Here is a 24,982-nt window from a genome sequence, read left to right as displayed (position 1 = left end):
GAGGTGGTGACTGAATATCAGGAAGCCATAAATGGATGGGGTGGTGAGGGAGGGAGGGTGTGTAGGGGGGCGGGGGACACTGTACTAGGGAGAGGGAAATAATGAGTGTTGAGGAGAAGTCAAATGCTAGGGTTGAGAGGCGTTGGGATAGGCCTGTTTAAATAACCAGGTCTTGATTCCTTTTTTGAATTGATTAAGTGAAGGTTCTAGTCGGAGCTCAGTGGGGAGGGAGTTCCAAAGGGTGGGGCCGGCGATGGAGAAGGCTCTCGCTCTGGTGTTTGTGAGGTGGAGCAATTTTGAGTGAAGGGGTGTGGCGGGTGCCCGCAAGGGAGTTTCTGGTAGGACGGTTGGCCTGGTGGAAGTGTGGCATATCTTCGATCCAGGGGGAGTTATTTTTATATAGCGTGTTATGTATGATAGTGAGTGTTTTGTATTGAGAGCGATAGGTGATTGGTAGCCAGTGGAGGTTTTGTAATATGGGAGTAATATGATCAGTCTTTCTTGAGTTTGTAAGGATGCGAGCCATGGCATTTGTAAGATTTGGAGGGGTTTGATTGTGGAAGCTGGAAGGCCTATTAGCAGTGAGTTGCAATAGTCAAGTTTGATAGTATAGTGGTTTGCATAACAGTGCGGAAGTCATGTTGCGTGGAGGAGAGGCTTAAGTTTTTTGAGGGTTTGGAGTTTATAGAAGCCCCCTTTTAGGAGCGATTTAAATGTGGGATTTGAAGCTAAGTTGTGTATCTAAGAGAACTCCTAGATCTCTGACAGTGGACGGAGGTGTGAGATTTTGTGAAGTGTTCTGTTGCAGTTGGTGAATGGATAAGCTGGGTTGATTAGTAATAATTAGGATTTCAGTTTTTGAAGTATTGAGTGCAAGGTGTAGGTTGGAAAGGAGGGCGTTGATAGAAGTAAGGCATGTCTCCCAGAAGTGCAGGGTTTCGTTGTGGGAGTTTTGGATGGGGATAAGTATTTGTACGTCGACAGCGTACAAGAAGAATTTTAGTCCCAGTTTGGATAATAAGTGGCAAAGAGGGAGAAGGTAGATGTTAAAGAGGGTGGAGGAAAGGGAGGAGCCCTGGGGTACGCCTTGTGAAAGAGGAATGTGTGTGGATTCGGATTATCAAGTTTGACTAGTACTTTTCTGTGGTCAAGTAGGAGGAGAAACCATGATAGGGCTGTGTTAGAGATTGCCTATCTCTGCTAAGCGTGATATTAAGATTTGTGGTTCACCGTATCAAAAGCTGCTGAGATATCTAAGAGGGCTAGAATGTATGATTGGCCGTGGTCCATGCCTTTTAGGATGGTGTCTGTTATTGCAAGTAGGAGCTTTTCCGTGCTTCGGTTTTTGCGAAAGCCGTACTGGGCGGGGTGGAGGATATTGTTATCTTCTAGGAAGTCGGTAAGTTGTGTGTTGACCACTTTCTCCAGAATTTTAGAAATAAAAGGTAGGTTGGAGATGGGCCTGTAGTTTGCTGGATCATTTTGGTCGAGGGTGGGCTTTTTTAGTAGGGGCTTTACGATGGCGAGTTTAAGCGGGTCGGGAACCGTCCCGAAGGTAAGGGAGCAGTTTATGATATCCGCTAACGGTCTTGCTATGACGGAAGGGATAGTGAGGAGGAGTTTAGATGGGATGTTGTCGGCGATGTGGGTGGCTGGCCGCATCTTTTTTAGGATGGAGTTGACTTCCATCGTAGTGGTGAGATCAAGGGATGTGAGGTTAATGTTGTTGGTGGTGGGTGGGAGGTCGATGTGAGTGGGTTGTGGGGGGGAGACGATTGAGAATGTTGGTGATTTTGTTTTTAAAGTGATCTGCTAGTTTATTGCATTTCTCTATGCTATTATCTTCCTGGGGGGAAGGAGTGGTGGACTTTGTGAGTTCTGCTACATAGGAGAATAGGGCGGTAGGGTTGAATTTGTAGCTGTGAATTTTTGCTGCATAGAAGTCACATTTGGCGTGGAGTGTTGCTTGTCGGTATAGGTGTAGGGTGTGTTTGTAGGCTACTTTGAGTGTGGGGGTGGGTTGTTTTCGCCAGGAGCGTTCTTTGGCTCTAAGGTCTTGTTTTAATTTTTTGAGTTCACAGGTGTACCATGGTTTTCTTTCTGTTGGTTGGGGTTTATTACTTTGTGGATGGTGGGGCAGATGTTGTTGGCTATGTCAGCAGTAAGCTTATCCCATGACAGGAGAGCATTATCTGGGTTGGTGAGGTCGAGGTTTTCACTACGTTATTGAAGGCTTGGGAGAGTTCTTCTGAGGAGCATGGTCTACGGTAGGAATTGTCTTTTTGTGTGATTTGGTGTTGGAGGCATTTATGTTGGTGGTTGATGTTGAGCTGGGCGTTGATGAGGCAATGGTCGGACCAGGGGATGGGTGTGGTGATTGGTGCATGGGGTGTAGAGAAGCTAGTATTAGCAAAAAGGAGGTCGAGTGTGTGCCCAGCTTTGTGCGTGGGATTGGTGATGAGCTGTTTAAAGCCCAGGCTTTGAGAGAGACAAGTAGGGTTTCGCAGGATGTGGTGAGGGGGTGGATGTCTACGTGGAGGTTGAAATCTCCGAGTATTACTGCTGGGGTGTCTGGCTTTATATTGTTAGTAATGTATTCAATGAGGGGGGACGGGTCCTGTTCCAGAATGCCGGGAGGGGCGTAGATGAGGCAGACCTGCAGGGTTTTAGATTTAAAGAGCCCAATCTCGAGTCTCGGGGGGGAGGGGGAGTTGGTCTGTAGTTTGAGGTGCAGGTATTTCTTGGCGGCAAGGAGAATGCCACCTCCTCTTTTATTTTTGGGCCTAGGGATGGAGAAGATGTCGTATGTCTGTGTTGGGAGTTGGTTGATGAAGACCTGGTCTGAGTTCTTTAGCCATGATTCAGTAATGGCACAGATATCAGGGCTGGTGTCTGTGAGTAGGTCTTGTAGGATTGGTGCTTTCTTTATGATTGATTGGGCATTGCAGAGGGTGATGGCTAGGGTGGCCAGCCCAATAGTTGTGTGAGGGGTGTGATCATGATGGGCACTAGTGATTTATGTTGTGTGAGGGTGTGATTGTGTGTTGGGTGGACAATCCTTCGCATGGGGTAGTGTATGATGGGTATAGTGGAACAAAAGCAACGGAAATTACAAGTAACAGGGGAAGGGTAAGGGGTAAAAAAAAGCCAATAGGAGAGCAGAGAAGCATAGGAACAAACAACAAGTGAACTATGTCATAACAACAAGGTCATAGTCAGATTCAGGTCATGATCCATCACAATTCAATATTCATCAAGGGTGTTGGGGAAAGGCTTGTTTGGATAGCCAGGTTTTGAGCTGGGCTCTGAATTTGGTGATGCAAGGTTCAAGTCTGAGGTGGGTTGGGAGTGAGTTCCAGTGCATAGGTCCAGCAATGGAGAGCGCCCGATCCCTTGTAGCTGTGAGGTGTGCTTTCTTTAGGGATGGCACATGGAGGGACCCTTTGTTAGTGGTCCTTGTCGGTCGATTCGAGCAGGCAAATTGGAGGGGATCTGCCAGCCAGTTGGAGTGATGGGAATATAATGCTTTATGTGTAATGGTCAGGGATTTAAAGAGGATGCGGGAGGGAATAGGGAGCCAGTGTAGGTCCTTCAGTATAGGGGAAATATGGTCGTATTTGTGAGCGTTGGAGAGGGTTCTGGCTACAGTGTTCTGTAGCATTTGGAGGGGCTTTAAGGAGGAGTAGGGTAGGCCAGAAAGAGGGAGTTACAGTAATCCATCTTGGATGCCAGTGTAGCCCTGGACGACAGTGCGGAAGTCACTAGCATGAAGGAGAGGTTTCAGGTTTTTTAAGACTTTAAGTTTGAAGAAACCCTCTTTGAGTATGGCACTGATATGTTTTTTGAAGTTCAGTTGTTGGTCGATTAGGACCCCCAGGTTCCTTGCGCAGGGCTGTGCATGAGGAATCTTGATAGCAGAGTCAATTGTGAGTGCGGGATTGGTAGAGGGGGGTGATGGGATATGGGGAGGAGTTCAGTTTTGGCAGTGTTTAGAGCAAGGTGGAGGTTGGTAAGTAAGGAGTTGATGGCAGCATTGTATAGCAGAGTTTGATAATTCCAGGAACATCTTGCTCTTATTATTTTTCTGTAATAAGGGTATGAACATATATATTTCTTCTTTCCTTAAGTCTTTTGATCATCAACTGTTATTTTCATTCTGCTGCTGTAGCTCCCTTTCATTCTGAGGTGAACACCTATATTTTCTTGATTAATAGGCCACCCCATATGGATAGTTTTAGCTGAGAGGTCAAGGGCTGTGTGAAGGAGTATACAGGAGAAATCTCCAAAATACCTTAAAGCACTGGATTCAGAGATCTTGCCCAGCTCACCTTAAGCCTAAGACAGCAGGGAATCCTGGTCCAGGTGGGGGTCCCTGAGAAGGTATATAACTAGTGAGACCAGGACGTAACAGGAGGCCCATGGGAGAGAAGGACCCCTAGAGAAAGAACACATAACTGACATTTAAGCTGTAAACCATTATGATGGCAAAATCGAATATACGGTATACAAAACATGTTAAAATAAATATTGTTTTTGTGTTTATTTTTTTGTCACTAATAAATGAGTTTATACAAAGATTTCTACCAGAGTCCATCCTGAATCTGATTTCTAGCTACTCTGAGACCACTCACAGTGCCACAGGCTGGATCTGCATGGAAATTAAACCATTACCTGCTAGTTTTAACATGGCCATGACATAAGCTCTTAATGCATGATGTACTAAAATAGTGAGATATAAGAGTGGTAGCATTAAAATGGCCAAATCCACTTTAACACTGCTGATTTCGGCATCGTTTCCTGCAATCCATGTTAATCAACCGTGAGAAATATAGCTGGCTAAAGCAGGCTGCAAGAGATGCAGGGATGGGATGCCCACCAAAATGGGAACCCTCTGCACCCTCCACACAGATTCAGAAAAATTTATTGGCATTACAATTTGTACTTGTGTTGCTGAAATGACACACCCTGAAGATAAACATTAAGGCCTCCAGGCCTAATTCCCTCACCCCCTACAACATCAAATTGGCCTCAAGGCTTCTCCCTGTTCCCCTCATACTCCTCCATTCTACAAAAAAAAAAAAAAAAAATCATATGGAACTCCTGACCAGTAGCCCCTCAGCCCCACACACCCTTATACATTAAAAAGAGTCTTTGATCCTATATCCCTTCACTCCACCCCCCCATCGAATTCAAGAAAAGAGCCTCCAAGCACCCACACCCATCCCCACCCTAATACAAAAAAGGCCTCTAGTTCCCCTATTCCCCAAATATCAAGCAGAGATCCCTCTCATCTCATCCAATATCAAACAGAGATCCCTCTCATCCAACTTTGGCAAGGGGTCAGAATGTCAGTGGCACTATTTAGAATTGGGCACCACTGCTAGCAGGAGGAAAACTGGCTCCCTCTTGCTGGTGAAGATTCTAAGGACTTTTTGGAGGGCTGAGTGGAGTCTGGGGAGAATGTGAGGTCTGTAGTGCCTTTTGGTATCAGGGTCAGAGAGGGAGGGACCTGAGGCCTTTTTGTGTATCAAGAGATGGGGGTTCAGGTCTGGAGGCCTTGCATGATTTGTCCCAGGGGCTAAGGAAGATTATCTCTAATGAAATCATTATTAATTTTCAAGTCATTTGCATGTGTGTTAGGGGACCAGCAGCTAATGCACATGCATATAGCATGCATTAACCATTGAGATATCGTCCCCTAAGTTGCCTTTTTTGTTTCCTAGAAGTGGTTAATCCTGAATTGGCAGGGCAAGTGTGTGGAAATGTGTACTGCCATTGCCAGCTCTGTACAGTTCTCTGGATACACTGCAAGACTTCTGTTTTTCAGAACTGTCAATCCAAGACCTTGTATCAGCCATAAATTATTTTGAAATGTTTCAGTGAAAAGGAAAAGAACGCTTACTATCATAACATATGATATATGTTATGATATATGGTTACCAGTGAATTTTAGAATCCTATACAAATCAATCACCCTAATACACAAATTCATCCACCATCAACTTCAACTCGATCTTGAATTCCCCTTCAATCTACACTCCTCCAACAGACCAACTAGAGATATTCACAAAGGAACTCTGAAATTTCCTCCGACTAAAGCCACACGCCTCTCCTCGACCAAAGACCGAGCGTTTTCGATTGCAGGCCCATCTATCTGGAATAATATCCCTTCAGACCTCAGATTGGAACCCTGCCTTTTAACATTCAGAAAAAAACTCAAGACGTGGCTCTTTCACCAAGCCTTCGGGGATCCCCCAGACAATCACTAGTTGCGCCTCTCTTACCTGGACGATGGTCTTTGATCTTCATGAACGATGGACTATGGCATTTCTAGGTTAAAGCACCTTAAGCTTTAACCCGTATTCTCTATTGTATTTCTTGATTATTACCTGCCTTTACTTTCTTCCAGCTACGTAAGCTTCCAAGTTCTTACTCCTTGTTGAATGTAACTTTGCCTTATTCACCTCTATTGTTTAATTTACTTTAGTTACGCTTCAGTTATACCCTTGTTAAATGAAAACCGATCCGATATGGTTATTACTATGAAGGTCGGTATAAAAAAGTGTTAAATAAACAAATAAATAAATAAATCGCGCACACACACACACACACACACACACACACACACACATGCACACACACACGCTGCTGTGGGTCCCTCCTGCTGTTTGTTAGAATCACAGCGGCACAGTGGGGTTTCTGGTGATGTTACTGGGTGGAACGTTCTATGGATCCTGTTGCCTTTCCCGGGGGCATACAGGAGGAGGGTTCCCCTGCCACAGCCCCACCTCTCTACCGTGTCCATTAAAAGCCGGGTAAACCCACAAGGTGTATGGTGCTCCCAGAAGTTGGAGGATGAGGCTGAGATGCAAGAAAAACAAAACAGTTATGCTGCTCTAGATAGGTGGGAGGATATGTGATGGCATTAAATATCTGTCTGAAAGATCAGACAGTTTTAACAAAACAGAGTTTTATTTAACTCTCCTGCTGGATGGTAAATGATATTTAGTGCAGGAAAAAGATTCTCATTCAGGAAACAGGTGAAGATAAATTACTATATATAAACTAACATTAATAAAAAAACATATGCTAACACTTTTCTTCTTTCCTTTTTTTTGAATAGGTTTGCCTTGTTTAAAAGAAAAATGTTTTACCAAGTTAAGTTTCTCTCAGTATTCCTTTCATCTTTTTTTTTTTTTCTATTTAAACCTGATAGGCCGATGCAATATCATGTACGTAAAAACTGGCGTCCAAATCAGGCGCCTGTTTTTTCAATACGTGCACATCCATCTCTCCTGGCACATCCACTTCTCCTGAGCATGCAATGCTATATTTTAATGATCTGCTGCGATAAAAAGGATGTATGCAGCTAAAATTGTGCATCCCTTGCACTCAAAAGCATCGGGCACCCAGGAAACATTGCTGTGCAAGGGCCAAGAAAATGGGCGCTCAATACAAGTGTCCGTTTTATCCCGCTGCAGATAACTCACGTGCAGTACTATGTATATTGTGCACCCAGAAAATTTTCTTTTGTAATGCAGCCCTTACATTTTGCCTCTAATTTCAAGTGCTGAAAGCAGTAGAACTTAGTATTGCAATGATACTAAGTCGTAGGAACCACAGAGACCAGTTTTATTTTGTTTTTTCATGTGCTCTTGACTTGCGGTATGAAATCTATTTCAGTGCTGGCATTAAATTTGCTGCGTTAAAAAGGGTGCGCTGGTTGATCGGTGATTTTTTGCCTCATCTACATGGTATTTACATGTGATAAGCACTAATAGCTATGGGCATTTTGGACACACTAATCCCCTTATTGAATCAGGTGTTAGTCTAGCGCATCCAAAACACACATCCAACTGCGCTAACCTATGCTAACCCATCCAACTGTTAACCTATGCGCTAGGCTGAGCACACTTTATTGCATTGGCCTCTCTGTTGCACTCCCTCCTGTGGCTGGAGCCATGGGAGGCGCTTACCTTCGCGGTCCAGAGGCCACACAAGCAGGGGCCTTTCCTACGGCGTGGAGCCACCGCCGTTCCGCAGCCAGAGGCCGCAGAAGCTCTGGCCTTGCCTGTACCTTGGAGCCGCCGCCATTCTGCAATCCAGAGGCTGCAGAAGCCCTGGCCTTGCCTGCACCTTGGAGCCGCTGCCAGTACACGGTCCGGAGGCCGCCGAAGCCTTGGACTTGCCTGCACTTTGGAGCCGCTCCTCTTCGCGGCTGGAGCCGCCATCGATCCTCTATGAGCGGCCCGGAGGCCACCTCCCACCTCAGGGCCTGCGCTGAGGCCCAGCTTCCTCCTGCTCCGGCTCGGCGTTGCAGCGGCAGCATGGCTGCTGTCCAGGGTCCTGCCCAGCTTCCTCCTAGGGGCGGGCCCGAGGCTTCCTCTGGATTTTAAAGGGCCAAAGCAGGTGTGGTCCTCCTGAACTCCTCCCAGTGAGTTGCCTTCTTCCAGTCCTATAAAAGGGTTTCCTGCTCATTCAGTCCTTGCTTCAGCAAGGGGCTTAGTCCTCCCAAGGACTCCTTGTCTCCAGCTCCTGCCTGGCATCTCTGATATTCTTCCATGGATCTTATTGTATGTTCCATTCCAGTCCTGATGTTCCAATGTCTCGTCCTGGTCCTGATGCTCCAGGTCCTGAACTATCCGTGCCTCCGGAGATTCCTTGCTTTTAATCCGAGTTCCAAGTTCCACGTTTTATCTGCTACTGAATCCAGTCCTGACTCCAGAGGATCCAAGGAGTTGCTTCACTCCAGTGCTATGAGACCTCCCGAGACCGTCCCACTCCCCACGTGGTCCGCGACCAGCCATAGGGCTGTGTAGGGTGTGTTGGGGACAGCGTGGTCCACGACCAGCCTCCGGGCTGTGTAGGGTGCCTGAGGGCCTTGCTTGTTCCCTCTGTGTCTTTGTCCAGTCTTCACATCTGTTCCAAGTCTTCATGCCTGCTCCAAGTCCTCAAGGACTTTCCTCATCTGCTCCAAGTCTTCAAGGACTTTCCTTGCCTATGTCCTAGTCTTCATGTCTGCTCCAAGTCTTCATACCTGTTCCAAGTCTTCATGCCTGCTCCAAGTCTTCAAGGATTTTCCTTGCTTATGTCCTAGTCTTCACGTCTGTTCCAAGTCTTCATACCTGCTCCAAGTCTTCATGGGCTTTCCTCATCTGTTCCAAGTATTCAAGGGCTTTCCTTGCCTGTGTCCTAGTCTTCACGACTGTTCCAAGTCTTCATGCCTGCTCCAAGTCTTCAAGGACTTTCCTTGATTGTGCTAACCTCTCAGACTTGGACTGGTTTCACCACAAGGGCACACACTCTCCTTGTCCCATGCTGGAGAGCTCCCAGTAGCACTCTGTCCCATCGCAGCGCAACATCTTCGTTTTCATAAGTTCTCACTCTTTGTATTTCTTTTTTTACAGGTATATCACACAAATCAAACAAAACATTTGTTATGGTACCCTGTAATGCTTTCTAAATTTAACTTCTGTTTTTTGTATTGGAGGTCAAGCATCAACAAAGAAAAATACTTACAAGCTCACATCTGATTTTCATACAAACTAGGCTGATTGGTTGTGGTGCATGATTCTTTCCTGAAAGTTCTTTCACTTTGTGTTCCAGGCCCTCTGATTTCGTACACCAGACAAGGCAAACATGTTTCAATGTGTTTCCCTAACTTATCTAGTGTTTTAGAATTGAAATGTTAAAAGAGTTCTATTTCTCTCTTTATTTTCTGATCAAAATAGTTATATAACCCTGTGTGTTATGCAAATGGGTGAGCAACATACGAGCTCAAGATTCCTCTACAGGCTGGTGGTTAGGTGAATTGGTTCCACATTGCAGGCTTCTTTCAGTCACATCTGCACTCCTTATGCTAACAACAAAAAATACTTATAATGAGAAACTATCTCCCTTGCACCGTTCAGTTGTATGCAGTCTGTTGTGTGTGTGTTGCTCCTTGGTCAGGATACCTAATATGTGTCTGAGAATCTTTCTATTAGAAAACAAGACAAAATTCTCTGTAACTTTGAAATCTGTTATCACCTACACAAGACTAGAGTATTTTCCGGAGAAGCACCAATTCTATGGAATATGCTACCTATTGATATCAGGATGGAAAGAAATTATCATGCTTTTTGGAAGAGGGACAAAACCTGGCTTTAATCAATAGTTTTGATGATTTTTTTTTAAGCTGGGATAGCAGGATTGTAAGTTCTGGTCTTTCTCTTTGGGGTTGTATATAAGTGTGCTATTGGTACTGAAGTGTTTTATGTGTTTTTGGTTGTGTATGTTTTATTATGCGTGTTTTATTGTACATTGCTTCAAACAGCCCCAACTAGAGCAGGAGAAGCAGTTAATAAGTAATTTCAAATAAATAAATATTGATTCACACACAGCTTACAGTCCTTTAGGTAAACCTGGTTTCTCCACAAATAGCCACAGTTCCATTGCTCTTATGACTCTCTCACACAAAAGGATTTTCTCACATGCTGCACATGAGCAATGCTTCCCACAGCCCTTAACACTTTTGCTTCTAAGGTATTATTCCTTGCAGACTCTTTACACTCCTCTGTATCGGGAAATATACTTCACTGAAACATCTTCTCTTTTCCCAGAAGTTCCCTGGTACAATTTAAAAAACTGATTCTCCCTGTAATTTCTGTCTCTAAGACTCACTCTTCTCAGGCTTGACAATCTCACTTTTCTTCTGCTGTTTCACAGCCCATTTATGCTACTATTTCCTCACAGATCTCTTTATCTCTCACAGATCTGACTCAGGACACAGGTTCCCCAGCAAATGTATATCTTTCCTACACATTCAATTGGTTATTCGTCTTCTGCTCCCAGGTATTCTCAGCTTTCCTATGTCTGTTTTCCTCTGTATGCATTGGATTCCTTTCCCTCAGTGAGCCTCTTACTTTGTCTCACAGCCCACTCACACAGGCTGCTGCTGCTGTCTCTCTCTAGAACTGAGTCTGCCCCTGCCACTGCACACCAAGACCCCATGCTTTCTCTTCTCTAGCTGATAGCCCATGCCTGAGAGAGTGAAGTTAACAGTGAGTCTCTGTTTATGCTCCCAGAGGAAACTCTATTCTGCAAGGCCTCCTCAGAACCTTGTGGTTGCTGCATCATAAAATTTAACTTGAGTTTCCCATAGGGAACCATTTCACTGTGAGGCCAGCTGGCTCCCCTGTAGCCTGGTGAATAAAACTAGAGCTGCTGAATCATAGCCAAGGGGTTGCTACAAATGTAAATGTTCATTTAAAGGGACAGTAGAGAGCTACTACCTTTCATGTAAACATCCAAACAGAAACTTTTTATATATATATTTTAGCAGTTTAATCCTTGATTACAATAGTTTATTTTTTCCTTTACAAGAATTAAAGGTCCAAGATATTCTGATTCATCCAACTGATGACCCCTATTGTTTTGATGTAAGCCTGATGGTGCCCCCTCCCAGCCTTCTCTGTCTATAATAGTCAGTCTCTAAGAGCGGGATGATAGCAGAGAAAACTCAGGCTCAGAAACAATCTCTGTCAAAATCATTTAAGAATGAAAATGTGGTGGGCAAATCTTCGGTTTGATGAGATTACAAATTACACTTGGAAATGGAGATTCAGGGAACATGTTGTTTTATCAGGGTTACAACCTTCTTTCAGTTCCGGGAAGAACTTTACATGGTAGTGCTGCTGTACAAATAAAATCACCCTGTGTTCTCCATCTGCATGTGCAATCTGTTTGTGCATTTTTAGCCAGTCTGTACAGACAGATTAATGTGCACAATTAGAAATCAACTTCACAGGCAATTCAATAAACTGCCTTCATTATTATACTCAGGAGAGTCCCTTTAGATGTCTATAAAAGCCTAGTTTTCTGCCTGTTAGGTAAATAATTGGCCAAGTTTAAAAAAAATTAGAAGCAAGTGAAGAAGATCAAGAACACTGCATTGAAAGAAAGCACCACATACCATAGACTAGTCAGTCTATTACATTGCTTGGTTAGTTTGCACATGGTTAATATGATTTCAAGCATGCAATGTGCCAGAGAGAGTGGCATTTGGAATATTTCATCATTCAGATTAGAGTAAATGTTGTTTTACATGCCTCTTAAAATGCAAGTTCTCAGGCTAGTCTGCTAGCTCAAAGTTGATGCTGCACAAAGTTATGTGGAGGAGCAGGGTTCAATTTCAAGCCCAACTCCAGCTCCACAGTGTTTACAATCCTAGTGGGGAGGGACTCTAGTCATTGTGCAATGGTAACCTCTCATGGTCAGACTCCACTTGCAAACATGCTAGGTTCCAGAGAGAGCTGCAATCTGTGGCCCCAGGCCAAGGATAATCATTGTAATGGTTGCATTAAATAGAAAAGGGGTTGAATATAGTAAAAAAAAAAAAAAAAAAACCCTGAAAATGACCAAAAACCATAAAACTGCTGTCCTAGCAGGTCTGGTTCCCATTGAGCTGAAAGTCCAAAAGAACGAGAGGAAATTACATAGTCAAAAAATAATTTAAAAAATAAGCAAGTACTGATTTCATTTTGCTTTGTCTTACTTTGAAAACGTTTGAGTGTAAAAAGGTGAAACTGAAAGTTCCAGTCACATATATCTGCTAAAAGTTGGCTATAGTCACTAGGGATGTGAATCGTTTTAGGACGATTAAAATTATCGTCCGATAATTTTAATATCGTCTTAAACCGTTATGGAACACAATACAATACAGATTCTAACGATTTATCGTTATAAATCGTTAGAATCGTGAGCCGGCACACTAAAACCCCCTAAAACCCACCCCCGACCCTTTAAATTAATCCCCCCCCCCCCCCGAACCCCCCCCCCCCCCCCCAATAACTTAAATAACCTGCGGGTCCAGCGGCGGTCCGGAACGGCAGCGGTCCGGAACGGGCTCCTGCTCCTCAATCTTGTCGTCTTCAGCCGGCGCCATTTTCCAAAATGCGCCGAAAAATGGCGGCGGCCATAGACGAAAAAGATTGGACGGCAGGAGGTCCTTCCGGACCCCCGCTGGACTTTTGGCAAGTCTCGTGGGGGTCAGGAGGCCCCCCACAAGCTGGCCAAAAGTTCCTGGAGGTCCAGCGGGGGTCAGGGAGCGATTTCCCGCCGCAAATCGTTTTCGTACGGAAAATGGCGCCGGCAGGAGATCGACTGCAGGAGGTCGTTCAGCGAGGGTTCCGGCGCCTCGCTGAACGACCTCCTGCAGTCGATCTCCTGCCGGCGCCATTTTCCGTACGAAAACGATTCGCGGCGGGAAATCGCTCCCTGACCCCCGCTGGACCTCCAGGAACTTTTGGCCAGCTTGTGGGGGGCCTCATGACCCCCACGAGACTTGCCAAAAGTCCAGCGGGGGTCCGGAAGGACCTCCTGCCGTCCAATCTTTTTCGTCTATGGCCGCCGCCATTTTTCGGCGCCATTTTGGAAAATGGTTGCCGGCTGAAGACGACAAGATTCAGGAGCAGGAGCCCGTTCCGGACCGCTGCCGTCCGGACCGCCGCTGGACCCGCAGGTTATTTAAGTTATTTGGGGGGGGGTTCGGGAGGGTGGGGGATTTAATTTAAAGGGTCGGGGGTGGGTTTTAGGGGTTTTAATGTGCCGGTTTTTTCGATTTATTTTTACGATTTTTAACGATTTTTAACGATTTTTCACGATATTTTACCCCCCCAAACGGCAACAATACGATTCCCTCCCCCTCCCAGCCGAAATCGATCGTTAAGACGATCGAGGACACGATTCACATCCCTAATAGTCACTATGGAGACTATTCAATAAAACACATTCAATACCAATTGTAGCATGGCCTTGCAAAAATTGAATGGGCACACTGAAAAGCCATTTAATGAGTGATGCAAAAAGATTTGGCATGCTCTTGGTAAAACAAAATGTCAGACATAGCATGCTCATGCTATTCTCGTGCACAGAAACCCCAAAATGCACTAGCTAAATCGTATGAGCATGTACTTACTGACAGCATGAACAAATTAAACTGAGCAAGCCTAGTTCTCTCTTCCTCTTGACTCCTCCTGCTGGATACCAAGGGGTATAAAATTTAACAGAGTACATGGGGGTTGCTCGTCAATGTAGACAGAAGAAGTGGCAGACCAAGTATACTCCAGGAGAGAAAGTCATAGGATAGTATAGAGTTCCAGGACAGCAGAAAAATTAAATGATTGCATGTTTAGAACTGTCTGTCTTCTGTGTCAGTAAGCATCCTCAAACAGCAATGTCACAGGATGTGGTTGGAAACAGAAGGGAGAATGCAATGGGGAGACCCACTGAGGGATCTAGCCACGCTGCCTCAGAAAAGCACTGGCTATTTTCTGACTATTCTGCCATTTCTGACCACCCTATATTGTAAGCACCACACAGGCTGCTACTGCCTCAGACCTCACAGATATGAACTCTGCACCCAATCCAAAACAACTAGTCAGCTGTAAAAAGCTTCTGAGGGTCAGACTGCTCTTCAATCTCAAGCCTTCGAATGCCTCCTTGCTCACACTAACAATACAAATGACAGCAATGACCTTTGTCATCTGGGGGCGTATTGCTTGGAAATACATTTGCTCAAGTGTGTGACTCCTCTGTCACCTCCTTATCATTCTGTTATTCTCTCCCTCTCCCCCTGCCTTGCTGGCATCATGTGAAAGTTTTCTTAGTATATCTGGGAAAGGAGGATGTCCACCGCTAGTAACTTGCCTCTGGGAAGAGATCTCGCCGGAAGCACAGCCCCTGCTTTTATGACGAGCCAGGGGATGAAGCCAGGCCCTCCCCTGCCAACTCACAAAAAAAAATTGACATGGGACAGACACTGAAATGCCACCAGTGTTCAGACTAACTCCAGCAATTATCTTTTGGAGCATGCCAATACCTTGGAGCATATATCTGTTTCAACACCAACGTGAAACCTCTGTGCCCTGTACACTGTGAGGTATGGAGCATACTTGAAGAATCTTTGTCATATGTCACTATTTTGTTTTAGAAAATATATTGGTGGTATGAATGCTTGCATGTATGTAAGAATTTGTGCATCCAAAAGTCGTCCTCCTCAAGCGCCTATGGGTACTGTGGCACAAGATCATTTCCTGTAAATTGCCTTCATTTTTACACGCCCTCTGTTGCTGCAGTTAGACGAGTTCTCTCAAAAGCATACTCAGTTTAGCATGGTCACACCATCTATCTTGCCCTCAATAAATAACATGCCCCTGTTAGTAAGTTAACACGAGATCTTAACTGGTATTGGACTTTCAGTGGGGATCACGGTCACTTGGGGGGAGTGGGGGATGAGGTGTATGGCAGTGGGAGGCCGGGGCCACATTTAATATTTTAGCTTTGGAGAGGGGAGAAGGGAGGGGGGAGGAGTGCCGGGGCTATTATCACGCCGCGTTCTTTTGTCCCACAATGATTGGTCGTGAGACAAAAAAAATGTGCCATACAGCCACAATGTTTTTCGGGGGAGGGGTCCCATTATCGTGGCCACACTCCCCCTTGATAGTGAGAGCCCTCCGCGAAAAGACATCATGGCTTAGAACATCCATGGGTAAAGTTAGGAGAGGGATATAAAAAAAGGAGCAAAACACCAGGTAGTTGTGAAAGAAGGCTCATGGGGCTGTTACTCAATGGAAGATGGTTCTGATTGAGCTGGAAGACCAAACTGCCGAGTAAAAAAAAAAAAAATCCTGAAACTTATTGGGTGGTCCTTGGACAATGTTGATTATTACAGATTAATAAACTTCAAAAAATAAAAGTATTTCTCACTTACACATGTTTGTCTTCTTCAAACTCTTTTTCTTTTTGAATTTTTTGTTGCTTTTGCATTGCTTCCAACCTGTTAGCCTGCAGCATCAAAGGACCAAAATAATTATTATGGTAATTAAACTTTTTCATACTGTACAAGAAGTAATGTATACAGTCTGTGATGGTGAAAAAGAGGGAACAACTACTCTTATATTGACCACATAATAGCATCATAAAATATGTGTTTAGGAAAAGGTTTTATTTGGCGCTGGTTTAATGGAGGATTTGATACATGATATATCTATCATATAAAACTGGCAGATAAGGCAGAGGAATTATGGATTAGTCTAAGAATATAACTAGAATTCACAAATTATTACCAGATACAGATTATCATAAACAACTGGGGGAACCTACTAATAGGTCCATCCAAAAGGACATCACTGCCTTGATCAGCTTGGGTTTGGATCAATGTCTTTTGTCCAGAAAGGAATCTGACTGTTTTGGTCAAACACCCTAAAACTTTGGCTCTATATATTCTGCGGAAAGTCTATAAGTCAATGAATGATCCTCCAGAACATTCCATCATATCATGGATTGCTTAAGTTTTGGAATCCTTAGCTATCTTCGTTGATATTTACAAGCTTTTGCTTTTGAATCTTCATCTTATGTCGGAGATTCTGTCTGGTGATATGATTAACATTCTCTGGATTAGATGTTAAAAAGATTGTCAATTAAGAAATATGTATAGAAAAGTCTCTGCACTTTAACACACCTCAAAGAGAAGCTATTAATATTTTGAGTAACACTGCTGAAAAGGAAGAGGAACATATGAGTACCAACTGAGTTTTTATGTGAATTTGCCAATTTGACTTTAACAAAAATATTTTTGTTTTTGATGGTGACTATTTCCAGCAAGTCAAAATCATGGCCATAGGTGTTACCATGGCACCCAATCTAACATGCCTATTTGTCTCTTATTTTGAGGAAGAATGGTTTAAGGTTTATTGTTTTTCTATATCATCACATCGGCAAGGCATTCACAACAGTTTACAATTAATTAACAAGGAAATACAATAATACAATAAAATCAAGAGACAGCTAAAAAAATTAAAAAGATAAAGCACAGAAAAATAAATAAATTAGCTGTCGGGCTAAAATTCTAAATCTAAAATACACATAATGCATTACAACTCCTAATAACAGATAATAAGATAAAATAATAGCTATCCTTCATTTTTTTCATCCCAAACTGGTCCCAAACTGGTCTATGGAAAAGATACATTGAGGGCATTTTTGATGTGTGGACAAGCCTCAGGGATGAATTTTTTACTCTCATTTTAATGGCTGAACAGTCCATGAAACTAGCAGATTTAAAACAAATTGGGAATAATATTTTTTTCATTCAATTCAAAATTAAGTTGGAATTTGTTCCCAAAGGATGTGGGCACGGCATCTAGTATAGTGGGATTAAAAGGTGTTTGGACAAGTTCTTGGAGGAAAAAAGTCCCATAAGCAATTATTAGCCAGGTGGACTCGAAAACCTATCACTTATCCTTGGAAGTGAGGAACAAAAAATTGGATCTAGTCTTTGAGATATGCCAGGTAGTTCCTAATGACCCGGAACTGGGCTCAACGGACCTTTTGTCTGACCCAACATGGCACATTTTATGTTCTTATGAGATATTGTGATGAAATAGGATTTTCACATTGGCAGATGAAGCCTGAAGACAGAGGGAATTTTAAAAGAACTTCCAGTGAAAGCATTGCCTTAAAGTGGAAAGAAAAAGTGAACAAGAATTGCTTAAGGAATTGTAAAGCTAGAAAGAACAGGAAGCACAGGGCTGCTGGGAAATATAATTTGGATATTTTTGACAGAGAACCAATTAGGTTAAAAGTAGCAGCCACAGAAAAGTATGGTCATAATTAGGAGACACAGGTAAGGCTAATTACACAGAACGGCAGGAATTTAGTGTATATCTTAAGGGAAAGAGCTCTGCCTTTGGAGAGAGACAGGTGGAGAGCCAGGAAAGAAGGCTCACCCAGACTCAGACTGTGAGATGTCCACAGCCTTTGGCTAGAGATTTTGAATGTGCAAAAGTACAGTTGGGAAATAAATTTTGTATGGTTATGGAAAATTGGGATGACCTACAGTGACTACTAATCTTACTGGGCGTGGTTCTAGTGTTCCTGGACAGGAACTGAACACATTCAGTAGGCCATTTAGTGGGCAAGTTGTCTGGTTAAAGATAAGCAGATAACTTGTCTCAAATATTCAGCAGGACAAACATCCCGCTCAATATACCAGCTTAATCCATTATGTCCCAGGGTCCTATTTAGAGGATAGCTTTCATGAAATTTGGGACATAATGGGTTAAAGTTATCCGGCTACATGTAGCCTGATAAGTATAAAACTTAACCGGCAATGTTTGAAAATAGCTGGGTAGGCTTTTTAGTTATCTAGCCTTGTGTGGCCGAATAACATGCTACTTAACTGGCTATCTTTTAAAAGATATCCGACTAAGTAGTGCTGTCATTAGGAAGCAAAATCAAATAAATAACAGGGGCCAGTGGGCCAATCCCCTCCCACCCACCCCAAAATATCTTACAAAGGCCCTGTCGGGCCGTGCTCTCCTTACCCCTCTAAACCTCTTAAATGAGTAGAGGCCCCCTCTCCCTGTTTTTTCAAATAAATAAAAAGAGAAACCTGACCCCAACCTTCCCTCCCTACCACCCACCCAACAAGGATTATAAATTGAACAGAATTCCCCCCCCCCCTTCCCCCGATCCCTTTGTTTTTAATGTCGGGAGCAAGGGACCCTCTCCCCCGCTCCCGGCACCTCCAGTGCCACTCTAAGGGCAGCGCTGCACACATATCAGCCTCTATAAGTACGATGTGAACACTACTGCATGGGCTCCGAGCTGTGCGTTCCAAAGAACTGTTAGTAGGCTGTGAATGGCCCAGGTGGCGACCTGTCAGAGATATTCATTGCAATTTTACTCATCAGATAGATGCCAAATCAAGTGCCTTCTTGAGATATTTTGATCTGCAGGAATGAATATTTCTTTTTTTACCTTACAAGATCGTAAGCCCTCTTACAGAAACAATTTTCTGAGATTTGACAATTACCATCTTTGATCCCATAAGATCAATATTCCCACAGGACAATCTCTATGCTTACAAATAATTACTTGCGTCCACTGACATTTTCAAGGAGAAGTCTAAGGAACTGTCTAAAAGATTTCTGCAAAGGGAAAATATCTACATATAAGTCTATGTAAAAAAAAAATCTTTCCAAAGAGAACTCTTTGCTAGTTGGAAATTATTGCTTAATAAACATAAAGAAAAAAACTCTCATCTCAGGTATAATTTGCCTTTCTCAACTACGCTTTAACTGATTGTTCATGCAATTTTTAAAACATTGGTCTATTTTGCAATTACATGATGTGTTTTGGAAAACTTCAGTCACAGTCTTCACCTGTCGATGGAATATGAGTGTTTTTGCTATGGGTAAGAAACCTAAACAGAATTTTAATCTGTCTGGGCACACCTGTATCAGGTCAATGAGAATAAGACAGTTGTGGTTTTTGCCCATTTGCCTTGACACTGCTAGTGGAAAAGGTTGTTTTCACATTTTGTTCAAACTGCAGCACTTCAATGGTTATATACGTTATTATGTGTCCATGTTGTCATGCCTGTCTGCGCAGACTCACTGCTTGTTCCACACTTCTACCCTCCCCGGGTCTGCTCGCTGCACGGGCCTGCCTGCATCGCCGCATTCCGCGGGCCTCCTCGCGGAGGCAGGGACGCCATTACTTCTTGCTCCGATGTAGGGCCCTCCTAGGCAGCCGCGCCACAAGTCTCGCCTTTGAAGGCGCTTCGGCGGGAACCTTGGGGGCGTCCTCGTTTGATTATGTCATCGGACTCCTGTATTTAAGCTCCTGCTTCGCCCCCAGCAAGCTGACTTGGCAACAAGTTCCATACGAGTCCTACGCCTGCATCTTGTTCCTGAGATGCCACTCCTGCCTGCTTCATGGACCCTGTCTGGCACCCACTCCTCGGGGGGGTCAGTGTGCGCTCTACGAGGACTTGCTCCCTGGCCTACCCCGCTCCTCAGGCTCACCCCGCGCCTCTTAGGTCCCATCTGGCTTCCTGCTCTATCTCACGGCTCCCTTTGGGAACTACCACAGCAACTTCTGAGTCCTCAGCTGACCTTCCCCACTCCTCGGGGTTGCACCATTTATTTCAAAACTGTTTGCGCTTCCCGCTCCTCAGGACGTGTTCACCTAATCTCTGATCGCCCTGAGCCTTCCCGCTCCTCGGGTCTGCTTCTCTTCTACTCAGCCAGCTACCCTCCGATCTCCAGGGACCTGTCTACAAGAGCTGCTGGATTTGAGCTCGGGCTCCCTGCCCTGTGGGTTCGCCTGCACTCTCCTATCTACGCCCACTAAGCTGTAGCTCCGCCCTTCAGGGCTGTCCTATCGGAGCATCACCTACTCAGCTGTTTGGGTGCCTACTGCCCCCTGGTCTGCCTGGCGCCCTCTCTCACCTGACTCTCCAAGTGCTGTCTACAGTCTGCTACCCTACGGGGGTCATCTCCTGGTCTCTGGGGATCTCTCCACGACTGAGCACAGAGCTTCCCTACACTCCAATACCTCATCTCCTGACGGTGTGGACCTGTGGGGCTCCTCCCCACAGGCTGTGTCAACTCGCACCTCAGGCCAAAAGATCCACACACACACCATAAGATGTTTTATTACAATAAAACTAAATGTTCTAATAAGACTCTGTAGCACAATAAAGGAGGCAGCTTTACTTCAGTGTATTCCCTGAGCCACACTCTTTAAACTCTTCAGCACTGCTTTGCCTTCAAACTTCTTGGCAGGCTACACACACAACTTTCTCTCACAATCTTCCTTGGAGACTTGGGATTTCTCTGTGCCTTGCAGTAAACACAGATATAATCACCATTCAGATACAGGCTTTACCTTTAGGACAGCAGTGTTACACAGGATCTGCCTTCTCTGGGAGACCTGGGCCTAGTTTACTGCTCTCAACTGGACTCTGCCTCAAACTCCCCAGCTGGGTCCTGCCCACAGGACTCTCTCTCTCTCTAGGATTTAAGGTGGAACAGGCATCTAGCCTAGTACCGCACTGGTTAAGGAGTGAAAATAAGGTCACTTCATCACAGACCTGTATCACTGAACATTTCAGCTGTATCAAGAATATCAAACTGGAGCACCTTTGTCTCACATGGGGGCAGATTTTCAAAGGCTATGCGCGTAACCTGAGAAAATCTGCCCCTGCGCGCGCCGAGCCTATTTTGCATAGGTTCGGCGGCGCGCACAAGCCCCGGGATGCGCGTATGTCCCAGGGCTCCGAAAAAGGGCCATTCCAGGGGCGGGACCAAGGCCTCCGGAACAGCTGCAGTGTCGGGGGATGGCGCGCCGGCAGCTGGCTGGTGCGCGCAAGTTACGCCTGCCCGAAAGCAGGTGTAACTTCAACGATAACGGTAGCGGGGGGTTAGATAGGGCTGGGGGGGCGGGTTAGATAGGGGAAGGGAGGGGAAGGTGGGGGGGCGGAGGGAACGGAGGAAGCCTGCGCGGCTCGCCGCATGCAAGTTGCCTTGCACTTGCCGATCCTGGATTTTATAACATGCGTGTGGCAGCTCGCGCATGTTATAAAATCGGGTGTAGATTTGTTCCGCTGGGTTGCATGAATAAATCTACGCCCGTGCGCAGGTTTGAAGATCTGCTCCATTGGATCTATGTGGGGTATATAGCTGATGATATTTTGTTTTTTGTTTTTGTTAAAATTGAATGTTATTGGAGAAGACGTAATGTGAAATCTTTTAAGAAAAATCAGAGCAACAATGAATTTTTATATTAAATATTACATAGCCATATGGTATCAACTGTGAAACTAAGGGGCCAATGTACTAAAATACATTAACGTATTCACAAGTGATTAACATGCATTAGCAGCGCTTTAATATATGCATGCTGTTAATGTGCGTAAACTAGCTTGCAATAGCATTAACACAAAATATATGCTAACGAGAAGCAAAACTAACAAACTTTTCACAAGAGTCAATTAGGGATTCAGATAAAACAAAACAAGAGAGCGTAACCCTGCTTTTATAAAGAGATTGACTGTTGTCCCTTTGCTAGTCATTGACAAACTATCAAAAATACCACCATATAAATTTAAGGGACTTTACATTAGGAATCCCTACTTCTTTAGCAACTTTAAATAACTAACAACTTAATAATACTAAGATGTAGACAGCAGCTCAGCAGTGAGATGGGGGCAATCCAATGTTTTGCACTGAGTGCCACATGCATGATTGTCTATTAATTGGTAAGAGGATGTATGTTGCACTCGTTGAAAGGAGCACCTCGCTCTCAGAGAACGAGTCCTATCTCTCGAGGCTAGAATGGCAGATTTGCAGGAGCTTAAGCAAATAGAGAGGTATATAGAAAAGACCTCCAGGGACCTAGTAGAGTAGTCCCATTTCCAGTCTGGCAGTCCCTGTGTTGCCTTGGAGAATAAAGTCTCCTGGAAGAAGACCATTATTCTGGTGTGGCAGGAAATGATCCTGTATCTAGAATCTGCCCTCCAGGTGACACCCTATCCACTTGCACTGAGGATCTTTAAGAACATAAGAAACTGCCATGCTGGGTCAGACCAAGAGTCCATCAAGCCCAGCATCCTGTTTCCAACAGAGGCCAAACCAGGCCACAAGAACCTGGCAATTACTAAGAAGATCCCATGCTACTGATGCAATTAATAGCTGTGGCTATCCCCTAAGTAAACTTGATTAATAGCAGTTAATGGACTTCTCCAAGAACTTATCCAAACCTTTTTTGAATCCAGCTTCACTAACTGCACTAACCACATCCTCTGGCAACAAATTCCAGAGCTTAATTGTGCGTTGAGTGAAAAAGAATTTTCTCCGATTAGTCTTAAATGTGCTACTTGCTAACTTCATGGAATGCCCCCTAGTCCTTCTATTATTTGAAAGTGTAAATAACCGATTCACATCTACTCATTCAAGACTTCTCATGATCTTAAAGACCTCTATCATATCCCCCCTCAGCCGTCTCTTCTCCAAGCTGAACAACCCTAACCTCGTCAGACTTTTCTCATAGGGGAACTGTTCCATCCCCTTTATCATTTTGGTTGCCCTTCTCTATACCTTCTCCATTGCAATTATATCTTTTTTGAGATGTGGCGACAAGTCAAGGTGCAGTCTCACCACGGAGCGATACAGAGGCATTATGACATTTTCTGTTTTATTAACCATTCCCTTCCTAATAATTCTTAACATTCTATTTGCTTTTATGATTGCTGCAGCACACTGAGCCGACGATTTTAAAGTATTATCCAATATGATGCCTAGATCTTTTTCCTGGGTGGTAGCTCCTAATATGGAACCTAGGTGGTAGCTCCTAATATGGAACCTAACATCGTGTAACTGCAGCAAGGGTTATTTTTCCCTATATGCAACACCTTGCACTTGTCCACATTAAATTTCATCTGCCATTTGGTTGCCCAATCTTCCAGTCTTGCAAGGTCCTCCTGTAATGAATCACAATCTGCTTGTGATTTAACTACTCTGAATAATTTTGTATCATCCACAAATTTGATAACCTCACTTGTCGTATTCCTTTCCAGATCATTTATAAATATATTGAAAAGCACCGGTCCAAGTACAGATCCCTGAGGCACTCCACGGTTTACCCTTTTCCACTGAGAAAATTTACCATTTAATCCTACTCTCTGTTTCTTGTCTTTTAACCAGTTTGTAATCCACAAAAGGTCATCGCCTCCTATCCCATCACTTTTTAGTTTTCTTAGAAGCCTCTCATGAGGGACTTTGTCGAACGCCTTCTGAAAATCCAAATACACTACATCTACCGGTTCACCTTTATCCATGTGTTTATTAACCCCTTCAAAAAAATGAAGCAGATTTGTCAGGCAAGACTACATTCAGTGATCTTGGTCCTAATTGAGGGTTAACTTTGATGTTGGATTTTTGGTTCACTTAATGATTTCCAATCCTTAAAGGATGGCAGAACTGGCCCTTTACTTGCTGTAGGCTGATATTCTGTGCTATTATGATTGTAAACCTTTTGTTATGTTTATGAATATTGAATGATATTAAGCCTAACATTCACTGGAAAATGACTGCTTGGTAATGCCATAGTAAAGTTTTGTAACTGTGGCCTATAAATGTAAAATATAACAATGTTGCCAGGACGTTATTACTTAGAAGGGACAATTAGTTTTGTCCCATTTGCTTTAGGAATTTGAAAACTAATGACAAGACTTTAAATCTAATTTAGTGCATTTTAGTAGATAAGCTCCAAGGCGGACTATTGTCAGGCTTGGATTTGTGCTGATGGGAGAGACTTGCGCCAAAGCAAAACGTTGAAGCTGACTGGTAGGATGGGAAGGGCTGGCTTTAGGATCACAAATCTCCATTCCCCCCCCCCCCCCCCCCAAACAGAAGACATTTCTAATCTTAGCGGCTATAGATGCCAAAATCTTAAATCCAGCCTTGCTTATTATTTAGTCACACAGCAAAGTGTAGAAAATGTGCTGAAAAGTAACATAGGATTCTCAGTGTGCTTTAGTAATTCATTGCCAGTAGTAGAAGCTGATAAGCTGCCAATTCATTAAGAATCGCATATTAAAAACATCGGCAATAAGGTGTCAATACATTGCCAAGTTACATGAAAGTATAATTATATGTTCTAAGCATGCTGTAATGATGAAATCTCCTTCTGTGTAAAAAGTAATTACAAAATTCCCCTCATTAACGTTAGACAGTCTATTAAAACTAAATTGCAACTATTTGTCAAAAAAATGACAAATTTTCCTGATTAAAAACAAAATAATTCTGGTGCCAACATACAGAAAACATAGTACAAGATGTATAAGATAGGCACTGAAAATATAGAAGAATAAAACATGAAATTCGATGGATAAGATATTCCTCTCACCTCCAATTATTTTCATTCTCTAAAAAAAAAAAACCCCTCTATCTCACAAACCCATGAACCCTTGGAATTCATAAGCAAAGTAGGTATGAAAGTCATTTATTTATTTATTTTTATATACCGTCATTCCAAATGTAGATCACAACAGTTTTCAAAAGTAACATTCATATTCTTGTTCAACACAGGCGTAGGATACATGTTTAGGTATAACAAATACTTTGGTATAACATACATCAATATGAATGACATT

At 43.7% G+C, this 24,982-nt stretch overlaps 1 protein-coding gene across 1 annotated transcript in view; it reads right to left on the bottom strand.

Annotated features, from left to right (window-relative positions):
* The window catches only part of LOC115092374 (epithelial-stromal interaction protein 1-like), a 133,921-nt gene that overhangs the window by 78,546 nt on the left and 30,393 nt on the right, over positions 1-24,982 (bottom strand). The window contains exon 5 of the mRNA XM_029603178.1: positions 15,752-15,825. Within this exon, the coding sequence (XP_029459038.1) occupies positions 15,752-15,825 (74 nt within the window). The remainder of the gene's footprint in view (positions 1-15,751; positions 15,826-24,982) is intronic.

This window comes from Rhinatrema bivittatum, chromosome 5 (genome assembly GCF_901001135.1).
Source record: "Rhinatrema bivittatum chromosome 5, aRhiBiv1.1, whole genome shotgun sequence".
NCBI classification, from domain to species: Eukaryota; Metazoa; Chordata; class Amphibia; order Gymnophiona; family Rhinatrematidae; genus Rhinatrema; species Rhinatrema bivittatum.
The sequence above is the reverse complement of the archived record's forward strand: the minus strand, read 5'-3'. Positions and strand labels throughout refer to the sequence as shown.